Below are 18235 nucleotides of genomic sequence, written 5' to 3'. Positions count from 1 at the left end.
GACAGATACTCCAATCTCCGCTGTGGAGCTTTGCAGCTCCTTCAGGATTATCTTTGGTCTCTTTGTTGCCTCTCTGATTAATGCCCTCTTTGCCTAGTCTGTGGGTTTTGGTGTGCGGCCCTCTCTTGGCAGGTTTGTTGTGGTGCCAAATTCTTTCCATTTTATAATAATGGATTTAAATGTTCAAAGTTAAATGTTCAAAGTTTCGGATATTTTTTTATAACCGAATCCTGATCTGTACTTCTCCACAACTTTGTCCCTGACCTGTTTGGAGAGCTCCTTGATCTTCATGGTGCCACTTGCTTAGTGGTGTTGCAGACTCTGGGGCCTTTCAGAACAGGTGTATATATACTGCTGTCTCTTATACACATCTAGATGTGTATAAGAGACAGGCCATACTTTTCAACCCCCCAAAGTCAATACTTTGTAGAGCCACCTTCTGCAGCAATTACAGCTGCCAAGTCTTTTGGGATATGTCTCTATAAACTTGGCACATCTAGCCACTGGGATTTTTGCACATTCCTCAAGGCAAAACTGCTCCAGCGCCTTCAAGTTGGATGGGTTCCTGCTGGTGTACAGCAATCTAAGTCATACCACAGATTCTCTGGAAGACTGAAACAGGTTTCCATCAAGAATTTCCCGGTATTTAGCGCCATCCATCATTCCTTCAAATCTGACCAGTTTCCCAGTCCCTGCCAATGGGGAAAAACAACGTTGTAATGCCACCACCATGCCTCACTGTGGGGATGGTGTCCTCGGGGTGATGAGAGTGTTGGGTTTGCGCCAGACATAGCGTTTTCCTTGATGGCCTAAAACCTCAATTTTTGTCTCATCTGACCGGAGTACCACCTTCCATGTGGTTGGGAAGTCTCTCACATGCCTTTAGGCAAACACCAAACGTGTTTTCTTTTTTTTCTTTAAGCAATGGCTTTTTTTTGGCCACTTCCATAAAGCCCACCTCTGTGGAGTGTACGACTTAAAGAGGTCCTATGGACAGATACTCCAATCTCCGCTGTGGAGCTTTGCAGCTCCTTCAGGATTATCTTTGGTCTCTTTGTTGCCTCTCTGATTAATGCCCTCTTTGCCTAGTCTGTGGGTTTTGGTGTGCGGCCCTCTCTTGGCAGGTTTGTTGTGGTGCCAAATTCTTTCCATTTTATAATAATGGATTTAAATGTTCAAAGTTAAATGTTCAAAGTTTCGGATATTTTTTTATAACCGAATCCTGATCTGTACTTCTCCACAACTTTGTCCCTGACCTGTTTGGAGAGCTCCTTGATCTTCATGGTGCCACTTGCTTGGTGGTGCCCCTTGCTTAGTGGTGTTGCGGACTCTGGGGCCTTTCAAAACAGGTGTGTGTGTGTATATATATATACTGAGATCATGTGAGACTTAGATTGCACACAGGTGGACTTATTAATTCTGTGACTTCTGAAGGTAGTTGGTTGCACCAGATCTTATTCAGCGGTTTCATAGCAAGGGGGTGAATACATCTGCACTACTTTTCTGGGGGGTTTTTTATTAGTTTTTTTGCCTCATCATTTTGGACTATTTTGTATGTCCATTACATGAAATCAAAATAAAAATCAATTTAAATTACAGGTTGTAATGCAACAAAAAATAGGAAAAACGCCAAGGGGGTGAATACTTTTGCAAGGCACTGTAGTTGATGAGTGCATGTACATGCATCAAGAAAAGTGCTCTGTGTGCCCTAGTGTACTCCTTCGCATCTTCAACCCTTGTAGCAATCGCGCTCTTCATCTTCAACCCTTGTCTTCACATTTCTCCCCCCCTTGTCCTACTCCACCCTGCATAGCAGGCTGGGGTTGAGGTGCTGTTCCTTCCTGTCACGGCCTGGTTCAGTTCTGTTCAAGCCGCCTCCTCTGGCCCCCCAGAGAGCAGTAGAGTACAGGCCCTGGGCCCAGTAAGATGGATGACCCATAGCCAGAGTGACACTCCACCAGTCTGTCTGATTTATGAAGTGCCCCTCTGCTCCTCTGTGGGACTGAGGAGGGTTTATGAGACAGCATGAAAGTGTCAGTCTCTTCTAGGCCTATATACTTCCCCAGTGTTTTTATATATATTTCTCTACTCTTTCTCTCTCTCTCTCCTGGAGAATAAACACTAACCATGCTTATCTATCCTCGACATGAGATGTCATGAACTGTATTTTGTTGTAAATCTCTTACTGAGCCTAGTGATCTTAGAAGTGAGTGGTGTGTGATGTTACGGGCTAATCTGGGGACCTGCTCCAACAACATGCTTCTCCGTTAACTCTCCTAACTGTGCCAGAAGGGGCTCCGTTGTGTGTTTGGAGAAACACTAGGTGACAATGGCAGTGTATTATTGACTTGTCGCTAAACCAGATTTTGATGATCAGTATAGAGCTTCTGACTGTCTTGCAGATATTTTTTTATTCTGCTGTTTTCTTGACCCCACCCCCAGACCTCCTTTTATATCCTCATTAGCAGCAAGTTGAAATGGCTCTAAACCAGAACAGACAGCTGGAACACGCCTTGTCATTTTCCTCCCCTTGTCACTCAACCTCCACTTCCTGCATCTCCACACACAACACCCAACACGACTTCTAGTTATTACAAATGGAATATGACAAGAAGTCGGGGGGGGGGGGGGTACTGGCTGCGTACCAATATGTAAAGGGGTGTCTGGTAAAGGGGTCTCCATGGGAAAGCGGTGTAGTAAACTGCTGCTTTTATTTGGCACGTGGCCCAATTAGAGATCAAGCCTGCCCCCCGCTCCCGGGAGTCGCCAATACCCTGAAGACGACAGATGTTGAACACCGTCTTCTGTGGCATATTTAATATGGTTATGAAATATTGAAATGGTGTGTGTTGGTGCCGTGGGGAGGCTGTATTATAATGTGGGGCAGGAGGCAGCAGTTGTGTTGTTCACACACTGATTGCAGGGGAATACATGTCTCAAGTGTGCGTTTACACACTTAAGTGTGCATTTTTTATTTCGCTCGAGTCTTACTTGAGATGGGTCTCTCAAACTGAGCTTTTCAGTTTACAGGTAGGATCTTTTGGATTGTCTCCTATATGGTACATAATAAACATGCTTGATTTGACTTAGTTAGATGGACTATTTCATATTCTTGTCAGGGTCCATGATATTTTAAGTCCAACCCAGAGCTGGCAGCCATGTTGAATGATGTCATGGGTATATGGCAATGTAGATATCAATGTTATTATAGTGAACTAAAACTATTAATGAAAAAACTATTTAGTGAACTGAAACTCTTTGACTCCAAATCGAACAAAAAAAACATGGTTATGTTCAGTAGTAGTTTTCTGGTCCCATTGAGATTTAGTTTATAATTTAAAGGTGAACTCAGCGAGATGACTTTGCCACGAGGAACACTACAGATATTCTACGCGTTTGAGTGGTGAATCTAAAGCAACTGACTAGACGAAGTCGTGAAATTGGAGGTGCATCTGTGACAGCCAAAAGTCGGACACTAAGGCTCAGATCAACATGGCAGTGTTGCCATTGTTTATAAAAGGTTTTCTTTAGAATGTCAAAATAAGTATGTATCTAACCCCATATCACACATTCACAATCTGAAATGATAATATACAGGGAGTGTACAAAACATTAGGAACACCTGCTCTTTCCATGAGACTCAGGTGAAAGCTATGATCCCTTATTGGTCACCTGTTAAATCCATTTCAATCATTGTAGATGAAGGGGAGGAGACCAGTTAAAGAAGGATTTTTAACTCTTGAGATAAGTGAAACATGCAAGACAAAATATTTAAGTGCCTTTTGAACAGGGTATGGTAGTAGGTGCCAGGCGCACCGGTTCATGTCAAGAACTGCAACACTGCTGTGTGTTTCACACTGATAAATATTTGCTCGTCTTCAGACCAATCAAAAGCAGACTATGCTTTGACCAATGGCAGAGAGGAAGGACGCGATGGTTACTTTTCTCAGGTAGTTTTAGCAAGGTAAATCAATATTAACTTCATGCAAAACATTAGGAAATGTAGCTGGCTACATTCTTTCTGTAGTAAACGTAATATATCTATCTGATGGCCGTGCATCGTCTTTGCAAATAATAACTTGCACTTTAACTTGCACACAACAAAAAACTACCTTTCAATATAAAACGCAGGTGAAATGATTTAAGACGCAGCTTTTTTGATGGACTGCATTTTGAAAATGCAGATTTCTGAAAGCTACCGCGTCCCCTGGTCTTTGTCTCTCCTGTATCATAAATCATTTTTTAGGAACTCGGGTGTCTCAGCCCCACAGCAGCTGCCAGACTAGGCTGAATAATTGATGAAACCGTGGACACACGGACGCTTTGTAGAAACATAGCCGTCTCTTTCTCACCCACACCAGTACCACACACCCCCGCTTTAGTGTGCTTCCTCCAGCGACCATGGACTGTGAGGGTTTTGTGTTACTCTGAGTGGTGCTGTTTAAAAACACACCAGGTGTCTGCTGGTGTCCGTGTAATGAAGTCCCAGTAGGCCACTCAGCCCACTGCTGGTCAGAGAACCATGACCCAGCCCCTGCTAACCTTAGCACTGTGCTGGTGGTGTCACATACTGGGGATTAGGACAAACACACTCGGAGGATATTTCTTAAAATCTTGTGTGTTTGCGAAAGAGAATTAGACTGCTCAGGTTTCCACACAGCTAGGGGTGTGTGCGCCACTCATCTCTTCTCATCCAGTCAGATGTGTTCTGCTGTGTCTCTGTTGATATTACCTGAATAAAACGGTCTGTTCCATGATAGAACGAACTACTTTAGGCCCCTCGGCTGTCTGCAAACCTAAACCAATCTCGTCCATGCTAGATAAGACACAAGCTGTGGGCAAAGTGTTGCCGGCGGCAGTTAAAGCTAGTGGATATTAGATGCATCCCTACCGGGAACGTTTTGCCTGTTTAGGATGTCGGAATGGTAGGAAGACATTTTGGCATCTTGTTTAATTACCGTAGTCATTTCTCTCTGCAGGGTTATACTTAAAACCAAGCTAACCTTATTAAATCCCAGTGGGGGTAAAAACAACGATGAAATTAAGATATATTGAACAACTGTGGAGATTGTAATTCTGTGAGTGGAATTGTAACCATGGTGTTCTTGTGGACAGCACAATACACTAGTGGAGTTTGATACGTGGTCACCAAGTAACGGCTAAATATGCTTATTTAGCAGATGTCTTTAAACTTAGTACGTGCACAGTATGTGTCCCGTGACGTGGTACTCAGTCTTCCAACATCAGGTACCTTAACATAGTCAAACCTTTAACTTGTCAAAACAGAGTGACTGTGCTGGTCTTAAATGCTCCTGTAGCAGGGCTGAACTTTACCACTCCGACTACAGAGGAAAGGCCATGAGTCTGACACGCCGCATTTAGTCTTTCATTTGATTTTTTTTTTTTTTTTTTTGTCAGAATGCCTCTCTAAACTCCTCACACCCCCATTAAACGCCAAGGTAAATTATGAAGCGCTCTTCCTCCCAGATATCAGATGAAGAGCTCTGAGGTGGCGATGGCCTCCACTGTGGAGTCTGGTAGAGCTCACCGGGGAGCACGTCTCCTCCGTTAGCCATTGTGTTAAAACGCTCTGGCTGAGGAGGACCATTTATCTTGCGTGATGTGACAGATGCATTTATCACATGGCCTGGAGAGGATGGGGGGGACGCTTGAAAATTAGCATTTAGCTCTACAGTACTTCAGGAAGGCGCTACTGCTCTTAGTGATGATGGTCAATAGAGGGAGCCCTTGCTTTTCTCATGGTGTTTGTAGATAGGTGGGAATCCCCACTCACTACTTCTTGCTCAGCTTGTTGTCTTTCATAAGAAGCCACAGCTATAGCCTGATCCAGACACAACCATGTGACAGACTTGTGCAGAAGTTTATATGTAGGGCTGCTCTATTCCTCCATCTTGAGCAGTAGTGGAATAAGCATTGGATTAATTCATTCCGTACATGAAGAGATGATATTGATCATGTTCACAATAATGATTGTCGTTTTTCCTCAGGAGGAAGATGCCAAGCGGCTGGTTCGGGACGCCATCGCGGCTGGCATCTTCAACGACCTTGGCTCCGGCAGCAATATTGACCTGTGTGTCATTACCAAGGGCAGGGTGGACTACCTGAGGCCTCACGACATGGCCAACAAGAAGGGTGTCCGGTAAGGCCACCTACCCACCAACAGTCCCCACAATCTCCCCTCAATAGTCCCCATATTTTGATCAATTACTTGTTCTCATACTGTCCCTTCATTTGTCCTCATGTCCCTTTACTTGTCACCTTAATGTGGTTCCCATGTCCCATCAGTGTTATTGGTCCCCACTTGTTCACAACAGTCTCACTCAATCTGGAGAACAGTTGCTTGCTGACTGGATTGCCTCGTCAATACAAGCACAATAACAAATGGCACAAATGTGTGCATGTTTTGAGTGCAAGAACCTTTGCATGGTTTGAGTATTATTCCTTCCCAAACCCTTATTCACCCATGACAGAGAACGTTTTCCCCCACAGCAGTGCATCGTTGTTAATCATTCAATTTCTGAATGAGTTCTAGTCATTTGTGTCCTTTTTAATTTGTTAAGAATATATTGTTGGTAATGAATCATCTGTAATGGCACGGCGAATGACCCATCCCTTTGGCCTGTTCTGTTTGAAGATGTGTGTATGAGCATGAAGCCTTGCTCCACCAGTGAGTAATAAATACCTAGTTCTGTGTGGAGTGCACTAGACTTTAACCACCCACCTGAATACTCTTGTTTGACTACTAACCCACTTAACCCAGCAAGTTTGTGCTTCTCTTGCCCTCTGCTGCTTGTTTAATTTCATAGAACTAAGTTGCACGTTTGTTTTTTGTCGTAAACCCCAAAAGGCGCAGTGCTAGAAAAGATGCATTCTCCAGAGTCACGTGACTCATGGAAGCCATTTTTGTGTTTTACATCCAAGAACTAGCTCCGAGGCTCATCAGACCAGTTTATGCTGTATTGAATAATATGTATATATATATCTTTTTAAATTAGAAACTAATTCCTTTATTTTTCCAATCAGAACCGGTAATTACAAGTACAAGCAAGGAACAACCGGAGTCCTGACGAAGTCCGTGATCAAATTGGATCTGGAGGTGGTGGAGGAGACGGTTCAGACTATGGATACCTCTTGAAGCCTCAACGGAACATTCTGATGTTTTCCCTGTTGTTATTTCCCAAATTCGCCTTTACTTCCTTCAGTGGAGATGGCATGTTTTTCCATGGTTTAAAATAAAGTTTGCGTTGAGTCTTAAATGTCTCCTAAGTGTTTTGTGACGATGCCATCTCAAATGGTATGTAATTGCTTAGCTAGCTGGCAGTTTGACAAACACGTGAATTGTTATAATTATTGAAGTTTGAAGAGGGAACAATGGAGAACAAGTCAGTCTGTTTTAGGGAATCTATTTGGGAAAAAACAGGAAATATAAATTATCAGAATGTTTTACTAGTGTGCTGGTGAATTCATTGATCCCACTGCGTGAACTACCACCTCGTTACAGACGACGATGTGGGTCTGGTGGATGTCTCTTTGGTTGACCTGTGATCTTTAGATACTCACCAATGTCAGTACTGTTCCAGGATTGACAGATGTCTCTGTTTGCCAGCTGTCCAGTCAATATATAGCACAATATTCCTTTATTCTTGTAAATTAAGTCTCCTATCAAATTCCTTATTTTAGCAACTTATATTGTATGGTGTTATTATTGATGGTTGATAAATACAACTTACTGTCTTATAACACACTTCGGGTAAGAAAGGAATTGAAATTGGATCAAATGTAAGAGTATAAGAATTAATATTTTATAAATCTTTTAACTACTACAAAATGCAAAAAGGGAAACACTTGAACGTGATTCCACAAAATCATGTCAAATCCCCACAGGAAAGTACAATTACAAAATAAAACCATAGCCTACACACAATACTTTTGAGTGAAAAATCATTACAAAGAATAGTCATTGAACGCTCTAGATTGAACGCTCTAGATTGAACGCTCTTTTACAAGCACATATAATAGAATTGCTAAAATATTAGTACTGAGGTTTTTGCAGTCTTCTAAACTAGTAAACTTTGACTCAATCACTTACCCTCTTAATCTAGCGTCTATCTGCCGCTTAGTGCTGTCAAGGCAAAAACATTTTCTAAATGTTTCTACAGCACAATTGTAACTGTTCTTCTTGCTGTTTCTACATAATGTAAATCATTTCACAGTACATCTCAAATTAAAACCCTTCTCTGAACGAAGTCATCAGTGTACAGTCAACTGCAGTTATGATCTATACACGCAATTACAATATGGCATGGGTGTCAAGCAACAGCATAACACCCTTCACCCAGGCAGTTTCCTGCAAATAACTTTTTGTTGTTGAAAAACCTAGTCTAAAGTTTTACAAAGCTCAGTCCATAAGCCTTGACAATGTTCTACATTATGCCATTTGAGGTCCTTGAAAAGGGAGACGTTATCAAGTCCTGAAGTCCATTTCAAACCAGTGTTACTTGGTGGTTGTAGCAAGCGCCTCGTGTTGCAGAGAACTCACGAGGTGTGACCTGGGAGGACCTAACGCTGACTCAAATATTTTGCATATATCTTATGGTTAATTATGAAACAAAGTCCACTTAACTGAATGCCTTAGGATCACAAACGACACTACACAAGAATGCAAAATACAGATCAGAGGTATTTAAAGCAACATTAAAAAAATAATTATTTCTAAACAATGTTAAATGTGTGTAAGGCAGAAAAATAAACAGCACTGAAAGAGATTTCTATTTAGGCCTTCAATTCATACGGTTTACCTGAAAAAGACAGGATCTATTTGGAATGCAACCCCTGCCTAGCTGATAAGAGAACCCTCTGACATCATTGTGTGACAGAGCTCTCCTGTTAGCGAAGAGGCCAGACAAGATGCTGTCACCTTCTGTCGGAATCACCGCAACACAGTCTAAAAACAGAAATCACCATGACCACCGTCGAAGCGACTCCCCAGGTCATTGAGGACAAAAACAACTGGACTTAAACCGCGTTCACATAATGTTGGAAATTTGCGACTCGTTAACCTAGGCGGAAGAGTCAGATCCCGAATTTCCCCACTTGGGAGGTATCAGAATCAACCTATAGGAAGTTCTATACAATTAACTCGGAGGTCCCGAGTTTCCGACGCGACGTGAACGCGGCATAAAGTCTAAGTCCTCATTTGAAGATAAAGAAAAAGTCAGTCCAGTCATGCCAAAGTCTCTCGATCGTTTCATCAGTTCCTCGATTTCTGAGACGCGAGTTAAACAACCTGGTCCTAGTGAGACCAAGCCAGGCAGGTTGGCAGTGGGTCTGGTGGTCTGTGGTTCAGTCAGGATGGGGGTCCACACGGAGGACTGAGGAGGTAAGTGGAGGGGGGGGGGGGGGGGGCACAGGTGCTGGAGGTCCACAGCTGCATCTGTTTGGCGATCTGCAGAACAAACACGATGTCAGGGCGCTGGCCCGGGTCGGGCTTGATGCACATGCTGACCAAGTCTCGCAACTGTGGACGACAAGAAGCATTCCGTTTATTATTTATTGTACAAAACAGAACAGCCCATTAAGAATATTCTAACACGAACATATGAGAAACGTCACAGACCGAAGAGGACTTTCAAAACTCCTATATAAGAAGTGTAATTGTTAAAGCTAATTTTCCATTTCCACATCCATGAACATACAATACATTGGGAGAGTCTGCCCCTGCTGTCATTTATAAGATCAGAACTTCCTAACCAAGGGACTCCAGAGCACAGAGAAAGTTAAACTGTAACTGAACTACACAAGGATGGATCAGATCTCTTTGACTTCTTTGACTTCTAACATTTCATCACAAGACATTTTGGCATTTTAAAACCATGTGCAGAAGCTTCGGCGAATTGGCGAACAACGACTTCTTTTGTCAGCTGCAGGAAGTGCCTAAAGGATGAGTAATGCCTACAGAAAGTTGTAGTTGGTCTGTGCCTTGTTGTTTCGTCAGTTTCGACAGAAAGAGGGCCTCTAATGCCAATCAAAGGCGATGGGGGGGGGGGGGGGAAACACTTCAGTGACACAGCGTGTCCTGCGCCTGTCATTAAACCCCATTTCCAGAGCTCTGATTTGAGTGGCGACATGAGCTGTTGGAGTCCTGACCTTTAAATCGCCAAAGCAGCTAACACCGAGCTGTCACTTCGCTCAGCAAAAAACAAGACCGGGGAGAGGGAGCAAGACGAGAGAGAGATGGAGAGACATGGAAAAGGGGAGACAGGTGCAGCACTAGAAAAGAGAGGGGAAAAAGAGAAGGAACAAAAAGATAGGGAGGAAAATAGACAAGGGCTGCACTCAAAGATGAGGAGAGAGAGATGGAGCAGCAGAGAGACAGACATGCAGGCAGACAGATTGGGGCTACACCAGAGAGAACGAGAGAGAATGAGAAAGGGCGAGATGGAGAGGCATGGTGGTGAAGGGCAGAAAGTGCTATGTGTGGAAGGCTAATCTGGTAGAGTGATGGTGTACAAGGCTTTGTCTGGCCTCATTTAAAGTGCTGTCAGTCTTGCTCTTCTTCTGTCATACTGTGCCAGTGGTGTAGTGCTGTAGCTAATCAGTCTCTGACACTGTGCTCTCTTAAACTGCCAATGACTGAAAAGAGTGGCTCAGACTGAGGCCTTTTTTTCTCTACCCCCGCTCACAGTTGGATAATGTTGAGTAGCAAATTGAAGCAGCATAAGGAAGCCATAGGCTAACATCTTCATCGATGACCCCTAATGGAATGAAAATCACCTAATGTAGTGGCGTGTTCTTAATTGTGTGAAAATCACCTACAGATGCACTATGCAGGAATCGCTCCGCCATTTCCTGGTTGCTAAAATTCTACTGGTTTGCCTCATTTCAGTTTGTGACAAAACAAGCATGTATAGTGTATAGCCTTTCAACTCAACTCTGGACCTCAAAGCCAGTTCCACTGTATTTCTTTATTGTATTTTCAGCTGTTTGAAGCTGGTGTACAAAACCCATAGTAAAAGATGCAAAAAGTTAACTACCGGGACAGCATAGAATTAGCGCACATAGAACATATCTACCATTTCTTAGACTTGCTTTCAATGAGAATCACAGTGTGAAAATCAACTTAATGCAACTTCCAAATGAGTTCTTGGAGGTTCTACTCTGACCTGTTCTTACCTTCTCAGAGTAGTGGTCAGGTGGTAGTGGAGGGTAGTCACACTGCTCAATCTTTTGGCACAGAGAGAGGAGGTTCATCTTGTCCCCATAGAATGGACTCTGCAACGCAGCCATCTGTTACAGAAAAAATATTCTAGATTATAACAACGCCATTATAATAACAAAATCACACCAGTGGTTATTGGGTGGATGAGAGACATAATGGACAAGTACAAAAAAATTATATAAAAATAGGATGAAGCAACATCCTGTATTGCACTTCCTGCCTGCAAGTTGGGAGTTGGGACAAGACAGATAGACAGCGTTTCTTAGCCAGTCGAAATCATGAATCAGCTGGCATAATTTTTATGGATATATACAACAAAAATTCAATTGAAAAAAGGTCAAACGAAACACAGCTAATTTGCAGTCTTTCCAGCTTCATTTTAAAATGAGTGTGTTACTGTAGCTGTGTTGTTGGCTAGCTCCTCTGAACAACAGTCCTGACGAGTGAGCACATATTCTATGCCAGGCGAAATCGCACCTCATTAGCTCATTGTTATGATGTATTGAAATAAGTGTCACTAGAAAACAGCTTAAACAAGTGCAAATGTAACTACTTTGCTGTTATTCTGGCTGCACTTTTTGACGTAACTAAGTTAGCCGTAGTTGGCTAGCTAGCAAGCAAGGGATAAGAACGTTGCCAGCCAGTATGGAAATGTAACATTTTAGAACAAACAACTGGGTCGCGTCCATAGATACAGAACAAAAAGACTGAACGACTGGGTCGCGTCCATAGATACAGAACAAAAAGACTGAACGACTGGGTCCCGTCCATAGATACAGAACAAAAAGACTGAACGACTGGGTCGCGTCCAAAGATACAGAACAAAAAGACTGAACGACTGGGTCGCGTCCATAGATACAAAACAAAAAGACTGAATGACTGGTTCGCGTCTCTAGCAACCCTAGATTTGTGTCGGGACTATGTCTTGTGGAAGGATGAAATAGTATGAATAAATAAAAAATTTAAAAGTTAATGAAAATATGTCAACCATCATTTGAATATGTTGGTAACCCGTGATAATAATAAAGTGATAATGCCCTCGAAGCCGGTGTTTGGAGGATATATTGGCACTGTCAGCCAATTAGCATTCAGGGCTCGAACCACCCAGTGTATAATAAGAAATGTATTTCATCATCATTAATTTCATCATTACTTATTATCTCTCAATCTCTCATTTCTTTCATTCTCATGCCTGCTCATGGTGAGATGGGCTGAGTGGACTTGCCTGATAGAGATGGTTATATTTTTAATAGGGAGGAATCCGATAATTATTGTAACCTTTGACCCCGAGCTGTGACCCATGCTCATTAGCATGATCAGTTGCCCAATCCCAAATAGACCTCTAAACCATATGCACATGTGAAGATCTGAGACTATATGATTGGTATAAGCAACATGGTGAAACTTCCACCTAGCTAGCCTATCAGAGGGCAAGGGGAAATGCTCTCAGATCTCTACAAGTGCATGGGGCATAGGCCTTAGGGATTGATTTGGGATTGGGCCAGACAGAGGGTAGGCAAGTTTCTAAATATGAATAAATATATGAACATATACAGTAAATTATTTTCTGTACTACATGTTAATGGACTGAAACTAAACCCACACACTGTCCTTTACAACAAAACAGACCCCAAAATATTCAATCACAAAGGAAGGAACACTTCTGTTTAACTAATGGTCTCTTAGCAACGGGTGCGTGTATTTGCGTGTGTGCAAGCGAGCGAGTGAGTGGAAGAAAACGGTGAAAGAGATTTCTAATTGTGGTTATATTTGCTCCCACCTTCCGTGTATCTGAATATCAATCAGCCAGGTTCTTTGAAGATTATCATGGTGTCTGCATGAGAAATGATTATATATCTCTCTCTCTCTCCAGTACTTTCTTTGGGAAAACATCTGAGTCTAAATAGCTCTAGTCCAGTGGAATTGTAATTTCAGAATCCAGAACCAAAATCTTGCGTGTGCTAGCCAGCTACTCAATTTGAACATTTATGTTAACAGTCTGTCAAGCGAGACTCTTGGAATGAAAATCAAATCACTTTAACATTGACGTTCTCTCTCTGATTCCCATTTAAAACTCTGTGAAGCTCCCTATCAATTTTCTTGATTTTGATATTGTTTGTCCCATGGCAGAGAAGACCAAGAGAAAGAGAGAGACAAGGAAGGGGGAGACAGAGGGACATTTTATATGTAAGTATAAGCAGAGACCGACAGAGAGTGAGAGTAGTTGAGAATTACATTCCATGCAGTGACCTGGTGATGCTGCATGGAAGATATAAGAGAGGGATACTGCTGGCCATTCAGCCTCCCTCACAACACATACTGCTGGCCATTCAGCCTCTCTCACAACACATACTGCTGGCCATTCAGCCTCCCTCACAACACATACTGCTGGCCATTCAGCCTCCCTCACAACACATACTGCTGGCCATTCAGCGCTCCCTCACAACACATACTGTGGACCATTCAGCCCCCTCAACAACACATACCTGCTGTGGCCATTCAGCCTCCCTACAACACATCACTGCTGCCATTCAGCCTCCTCACAACACATACTGCTGACCATTCATCCTCCTCACAACACTACTGCTGGCCATTCAGCCTCCCTCACAACACAAACTGCTGGCCATTCAGCCTCCCTCACAAACACATACTGCTGGCCATTCAGCCTCCCTCACACCACAATACTGCTGACCATTCAGCCTCCCTCACAAACACATACTGCTGCGCCATCAGCCTCCCCTCACAAACAACTGCTTCTGACCATTCAGCCTCCCTCAACAACACATACTGCTGACCTCTCAGCCTCCCTCACAACACATGCTGCTGGCCATTCAGCCTCCCTCACAACACATAACTGCTGACCATTCAGCCTCCCTCACAACACAGCTGCTGCCATCAGCCTCCCTCACAACACATTACTGCTGGCCATGCAGCTTCCCTCACAATCACATATGCTGGGCCATGCAGCTCCCTCAACAACACATACTGGCTGACCATTCAGCCTCCCTCACAACACATCTGCTGCCATTCTGCCTCCCTCAACAACACATACTGCTGACCATTCAAGCCTCCCTCACAACACATACTGCTGACATCAGCCTCCCTCACAACACATACTGCTGGCCAGGCAGCTCCCCACAACATACTGCTGACCATTCAGCCTCCCTCACAACACATACTGCGGCCATTCAGCCTCCTCACAACACATACTGCTGGCCATGCAGCTTCCCTCACAACACATACTGCTGGCCATGCAGCTTCCCTCACAACACATACTGCTGACCATTCAGCCCTCCCTCACAACACATACTGCTGGCCATTCTGCCTCCCTCACCAACACATACTGCTGACCATTCAGCCTCCCTCACAACACATTACTGCTGACCATTCAGCCTCCCTCACAACACATACTGGCTGACCATTCTCAGCCTCCCTCACAACACCTACTGCTGGCTCATTCAGCCTCCCTCACAACACAGACTGCTGACCATTCAGCCTCCCTCACAACACATACTGCTGGCTATTCAGCCTCCCTACAACACATACTGCTGACCATTCAGCCTCCCTCACAACACATACTCTGTACCATTCAGCCTCCCTCACAACACATGCTGCTGACCATTCAGCCCCCTCACAACACATACTGCTGACCATTCAGCCTCCCTCACAACACATGCTGCTGGCCATTCAGCCTCCCTCACAACACATACTGCTGACCATTCAGCCTCCCTCACAACACATGCTGCTGGCCATTCAGCCTCCCTCACAACACATACTGCTGGCCATGCAGCCTTCCCTCACAACACATACTGCTGGCCTGCAGCTTCCCTCACAACACATACTGCTGACCATTCAGCCTCCCTCACAACACATACTGCTGGCCATTCTGCCTCCCTCACAACACATACTGCTGACCATTCAGCCTCCCTCACAACACATACTGCTGACCTATTCAGCTCCCTCACAACACATACTGCTGGCCATGCAGCTTCCCCCACAACACATACTGCTGCCATGCAGCTTCCCCCACAACACATACTGCGGACCATTCAGCCTCCCTCAACAACACATACTGCTGGCCATTCAGCCTCCCTCACAAACACATACTGCTGGCCATGCAGCTTCCCTCACAACACATACTGCTGACCATTCAGCCTCCCTCACAACACATACTGCTGGCCATTCTGCCTCCTCACCACACATACTGCTGACCATTCAGCCTCCCTCACAACATATACTGCTGGCCACCAGCTTCCCTCACAACACATACTGCTGACCATTCAGCCTCCTCACAACACATACTGCTGGCATTCAGCCTCCCTCACAACACATACTGCTGCCATTCAGCTTCCCTCACAACACATACTGCTGACCATTCAGCCTCCCTCACAACACATACTGCTGGCCATTCAGCCTCCCTCACAACACATACTGCTGGCCATTCAGCCTCCCTCACAACACATCCTGCTGACCATTCAGCCTCCCTCACAACACAACTGCTGACCATTCAGCATCCCTCACAACACATACTGCTGGCCATGCAGCCTCCTCACAACACATACTGCTGACCATTGAGCCTCCCTCACAACACATACTGCTGACCATTGAGCCCCCTCACAACACAAAACTGCTCACCATTCAGCCTCCCTCACAACACAAACTGCTGACCATTCAGCCTCCCTCACAACACATACTGGCTGACCATTCAGCCTCCCTCACAACACAGCACACACAGCTCCTTAGGCCCAGTGAGCTCTAGCCTTCATCCCAAATGGCACCCTATTCCCTATGTAGTGCTTTATTTGTGACCAGGGCCCATAGGGCTCTGGTCAAAAGTAGTGCACTATATAAGGAATAGGGTGCCATTTGTGATGCAGCCCCTAGTCTTTATCAACAGAGAATGCCAAGTCCATGACTGACTGAAGAAGCATTGTTATTGACAGTTTAATAACGCTGACGCAGTGTCAGCATCCAGATAATGGAATTATGAGCTGTTTCTGTTATTTTGTGTGTGCACTCTCACACACACACACACACACACACACACCACACACACACCACAACCACACACACACACACACACACACACACACACACACACACACACACACACACACACCACACAACACACACACACACACACACACAAACAAGCATGTAGACCATGCAGGAAACATGGATGCGTACACAGTTACACACACATCCGCACAGCAAATAATTAGTGGGGAGGGAAACTATAAAAACTTCAACAATTGAAGTGGAGAGAAGTAAAAACATTCTCACTTTTCTCCATACTATATTTGGTTTGAAAACTCAGACGCTATACAACACTGAGATGAGATACGATGTGTCTTGTCAGGTGCCCCATAAATGCTTAGGAACAGCCCCAGATCAATATTCCTCCTCCACCAAACTTTACAGTTGGCACTATGCATTTGGGCAGGTAGCGTTCTCCTTGCATTTGCCAATCCAAGATTCGTCCGTCAGACTGCCAGATGGTGAAGCGTGATTTATCACTCCAGAGAACGTGTTTCCACTGCTCCTGAGTCCAATGGCGGCGAGCTTTACACCACTCCAGCAGACGCTTGGCATTGCGCATGGTGATCTTATACTTGTGTGCGGCTGCTCGGCCATAGAAACCCATTTTATGAAGCTCCCGACTAACAGTTCTTGTGCTGACGTTGCTTCCAGAGACAGTTTGGAACTCGGTAGTGAGTGTTGCAACCGAGGACAGAGGATTTTTTACATGCTGAGCGATTCACCACTTGGTGGTCCTACTCTGTGAGCTTGTCTGGCCTACAACTTCGTGGCTAAGCCATTGTTGCTCCTAGACGTTTACACTTCACAATAACAGCACTTACAGTTCACCGGGGCAGCTCTAGCAGGGCAGACATTTGACAAACTGACTTGTTGGAAAGGTGGCATCCTATGATGGTGCCACGTTGAAAGTCACTGAGCACTTCAGTAAGGCCATTATATGGCCAATGTTTGTCTATGGAGATTGCATGGCTGTGTGCTCAATTTTATACAGCTGTCAGCAACGGGTGTGGCTGAAATAGCCGAATCCACACATTTGAAGGGGTGTCTACCTACTTTTGTATATATGGTTTATATTACTGTTTTATTTTTCATACATTTTCGAATTGTCTTCCGCTTTGACATTACTTTGGCAGAAGCTAATGGGGATACATAATAAAAATACAAATACTTAGAGAATTTTGTGTAGGTAATTTACAAAAAATGACAAATCTATTTTAATCCCACCTTGTAACACAACAAAAACAATACTTTCTGAAGGCACTGTAATGTTTCCGCCATCATTTCCTACGACCTAAAAGAGCTTCTGGACATCAAAACACTGTAATGTTTCCGCCATCGTTTCCTACGACCTAAAAGAGCTTCTGGACATCAAAACACTGTAATGTTTCCGCATCGTTTCCTACGACTAAAAGAGCTTCTGGACATCAAAACACTGTAATGTTTCGCCATCGTCCTACGACCTAAAAGAGCTTCTGGAATCAAAACACTGTAATGTTTCTCGCCATCGTTCCTACGACCTAAAAAGAGCTTCTGGACATCAAAAACACTGTATGTTTCCGCCATCGTTTCCTACGACCTAAAAGAGCTTCTGGACATCAAAACACTGTAATGTTCTCCGCCATCGTGTTTATCCTACGACCTAAAAGAGCTTCTGGACATCAAAACACTGTAATGTTTCCGCCATCGTTTCCTACGACCTAAAAGAGCTTCTGGACATCAAAACGGTGTAATGTTTCCGCCATCGTTTCCTACGACCTAAAAGAGCTTCTGGACATCAAAACAGTGATCACTAACCACAATTTGGATGAGAATTTCTACTTCAATGAATCGGAAGTGAAAGACATACTGCTCATCTCGGACCAGTTCCAAATCCGTGACACTCGGAGGAGGAAGAGACAGCGTTATAGAGGCCGGCGTGCGGGATACCTGACGGAACTACGTCGGCGAGTGGATAAA

At 44.2% G+C, this 18235-nt stretch overlaps 2 protein-coding genes across 2 annotated transcripts in view; one reads left to right on the top strand and one right to left on the bottom strand.

Annotated features, from left to right (window-relative positions):
* Window positions 1–7277, top strand: part of LOC111961899 (proteasome subunit beta type-7-like) — an 18807-nt gene extending 11530 nt beyond the window's left edge. Inside the window, 2 exon segments of the mRNA XM_023984544.1 lie at window positions 6009–6160; window positions 7045–7277. Coding sequence (XP_023840312.1) covers window positions 6009–6160; window positions 7045–7156 — 264 coding nt within the window. The 3' untranslated portion in view covers window positions 7157–7277.
* A 1676-nt stretch (window positions 7278–8953) lies between these two features.
* Window positions 8954–18235, bottom strand: part of LOC111961898 (serine/threonine-protein kinase Nek6) — a 30776-nt gene continuing 21494 nt past the window's right edge. The window contains exons 6-7 of the mRNA XM_023984543.2: window positions 11194–11307; window positions 8954–9538 (exon numbers count right to left, since the gene is read on the bottom strand). Coding sequence (XP_023840311.2) covers window positions 9368–9538; window positions 11194–11307 — 285 coding nt within the window. The 3' untranslated portion in view covers window positions 8954–9367. The remainder of the gene's footprint in view (window positions 9539–11193; window positions 11308–18235) is intronic.

This window comes from Salvelinus sp. IW2-2015, linkage group LG4q.1:29 (genome assembly GCF_002910315.2).
Source record: "Salvelinus sp. IW2-2015 linkage group LG4q.1:29, ASM291031v2, whole genome shotgun sequence".
In the NCBI taxonomy this organism is placed as follows: Eukaryota; Metazoa; Chordata; class Actinopteri; order Salmoniformes; family Salmonidae; genus Salvelinus; species Salvelinus sp. IW2-2015.
Note: the sequence above shows the minus strand (reverse complement) of the source record. Positions and strands in the feature narration are given on the sequence as shown.